The sequence below is a fragment of the Eublepharis macularius genome, chromosome 2, assembly GCF_028583425.1.
Source record: "Eublepharis macularius isolate TG4126 chromosome 2, MPM_Emac_v1.0, whole genome shotgun sequence".
Classification (NCBI taxonomy): Eukaryota; Metazoa; Chordata; class Lepidosauria; order Squamata; family Eublepharidae; genus Eublepharis; species Eublepharis macularius.
In genome coordinates this window covers 72,420,481-72,423,203 of record NC_072791.1, presented here as the reverse complement: position 1 = coordinate 72,423,203, position 2,723 = coordinate 72,420,481, and the positions used below count along the sequence as shown (strand labels likewise).

Genomic DNA, 2,723 nt, shown 5'->3' with positions numbered 1-2,723 from the left:
ATCAGAATGTCCCAGCCTTTTTCATAAGCCGATAAACCTGAAAACTACACAGGAACAAGTTTTTTAAAAAAACGGTGAGGCCCAATCTACTGTACAAAAAATCTGCACTATCTACATTATAGTTACAGTTGACACTGAATGAACACCCTTCTGTACACTCATTATCTCCTCTTTCATTATGTCAGGCTTGATACTTTAAACATTGTTCTTATGTGAGCACTTACTCAGAGTTTGTCATCTGACACCTTGGCCAGCAAAATATAGTCAGTAATTTAAACAGTTGTATCATTGAAATCCCTTACAAGATACCAGTCCCTGTACCAAGAACTCCAGTAGCAGAAACAGAAAGGATTATTATAGCACTTGTCCTCCCTACATTTCCACTCTTGGGTGGAGGGGGTCCACTGTCAATACTGCCACCATAGCCTTCATTTAGACAATTTGGAGGGGCCCAGCCATAATCACAGTGACAATTTTTAAGAGAGTTACAAACTCCTCTGTTATGGCATTTTGTTTGATTACAATCATAGTTCAGGAGGGGCACTTTAATACATGCCCTATTAATACATATCATGCCATTGCCACAATGTGTGCCATCTGTCACTGCTCCAATATCAGCTACGTCATTGTGGTAAGCTGTACCCCAGCACAAATTTGAGTTCAGAGGAGTCTGAATTATGCTGCCACGCTCATTCAAATTAGGAACTTCATTTATGTTGATACATTGGACTTTGCCACACAAGATGTTACTATTTTCACATTTCTTATAAACATTAGCACGAATAATTCCACAATTGCCAAAGCGGTCACCTCGAGTATTTACTTCTCTGAAGCAACCTAATGGGGCAACTGTTGCCTGCTTGCCAAAGATCTTTTTGCATAGATTCTTGTGAGTAGAGCATTTCCCGTGATAGCAGAAGGCATTGTCATGGCACGGAGCACCATCTTGTACATAAATGTCTTTAGGACACCATTCAGAAAATCCAGTGCAGTATTCAGGAAGATCACAGATGCTAGTCCTTTCTCTACAAACTGTTCCAGCTGGAAGAAACTGACAGTTGGCACAGCATGTTCCAACAGCACAAGTGGCTCCTGAATGCAACATGCAATTAGGTTGGCAACATGCATCTGATTTACAATGAAGGGGTGAGCCACAGTCACATTGTTCTCCGCTCTCTACCACCTTGTTGCCACAGTTTTTGAGTTCATACAGTTTCTCATGTTCTGGTGGAATTAGCAGACATTGTTTCCTTCTACTATTCATCAAGCTAGAATAACTGTGATAACTGCAATTGCTAAACTTACTTGTGACACTCTGTGATGTAGTCATAATGCAAGAATGCTGATTACAAGTACAGTACTTCTCATCATGTTGCATGCCAAGGTTATGTCCCAATTGATGAGCAAAAGTTACAGAGAACGAGAACAAACTAGAAGTAATAAATGCCTCAACAGCAGATGCCCAAAGGGGATCACACACTGATCCTACAAATGATAACCCAGTTTTAACTCCGAAATGCTTATATACAAATAAGTGGCCAACATCATGCCTTAGATGTTGGACTAGGGTCATTTTTCTCCAAGTATTGAAAATGTCAAGCAATTCATCTAAATTTTTAGCAATTTCTATGAGGTTTCTTTGAGACCAGATCTCCAGTCCGACCACAGCTACATGAACACCAAGTGCCTTATATAATGAATCTGCAATATGAATGGCATCCAGCACCTGCATAACAACAATTGTTTCATTCCTGCCAAAGTGGACATATCGTTCATGTTCCACCACAACTGCAACCTTCGCGTATCTGGTGTTTGCCCACCAGACACCTCCTGAAGAGATTTCTGCTACTACATTCTCTGTGTTTTGGATCACAGATGCTTGGTGATTTTGCTCTTCCTCAGACAGCCCACACCTCATGGGGACAGCACTCTCCTTTTCGTCCAAGAGATACACTACATGCTGGAAGGTAGCAGATGCTGGGACAGGTTCGATTTCGTAGGTCTTACTTTCCACCTGCAAGAGACCCCGGATTCCCCCTGAGCAAGAGCTGAGGGCGACCAATGAGGAAGGCCAGCCTTGTACAAAGCCGTGGTAGTAACAGTCACCCCTGATGAAAGGATAATCCACCTGGAGATCACCCTCCTTGCTGTAGGTGAAAACCGGGAAGTGTTTAGGTACCAAGCCCCTCTTCTGCCGGAGGTGCACCACGAGGCTCTTCCCCTCAATCTCTAGCAGGTAGGTCAGATCCCGCCCACGCCGGAGCACCATTCTCTTTGGGATGATCACCTCGTAGGAGATGCGCCTGAAGCCCTGGGGAGGTGTCTGACAGGCAGCCTGGCTCAGAAAGAGTCCCCACGCCAGCACCAGACAGAAGAAACCTCTGCCGGCGCTATCCACCCCCATTTCTCCCCGGAGGCCCAAGGGCGGGGGGAAAGGCCTTGCCTCACGGCGGAGGGCGGCAGTGGCAGGAGCAGCTAAGCCGCAAGCGGCGGATGAGAACGGGGCTTCTCCGCCGTGGCGGAAGGGGGGGCGCCATCGAGGGCTCCTGCTCACATCTACGATAACCGGCCTTTCTCCGGTGGAACCGCGCGGAGGGGAGGGAGGGAGGGCCGAACGGAGCGGGAGGGCCGCGGGGGCGGGGCACAGGGCGAGCGCCCCCCCCCCCCCCGGAGAGACTGGCCGGCCTGGGCCCTGCGGGGAGTACAAGCGGGCAGTAGGGAAG

General features: G+C 47.4%; 1 protein-coding gene across 1 annotated transcript; it reads right to left on the bottom strand.

The window, feature by feature from the left end:
* Positions 1 to 298: 298 nt before the first annotated feature.
* LOC129324790 (disintegrin and metalloproteinase domain-containing protein 20-like) lies at positions 299 to 2,404 on the bottom strand. Its single transcript, XM_054972186.1, has one exon. The coding sequence runs from the start codon at positions 2,402 to 2,404 to the stop codon at positions 299 to 301; it is 2,106 nt and encodes a 701-aa protein (XP_054828161.1).
* Between the last annotated feature and the right edge of the window lie 319 nt (positions 2,405 to 2,723).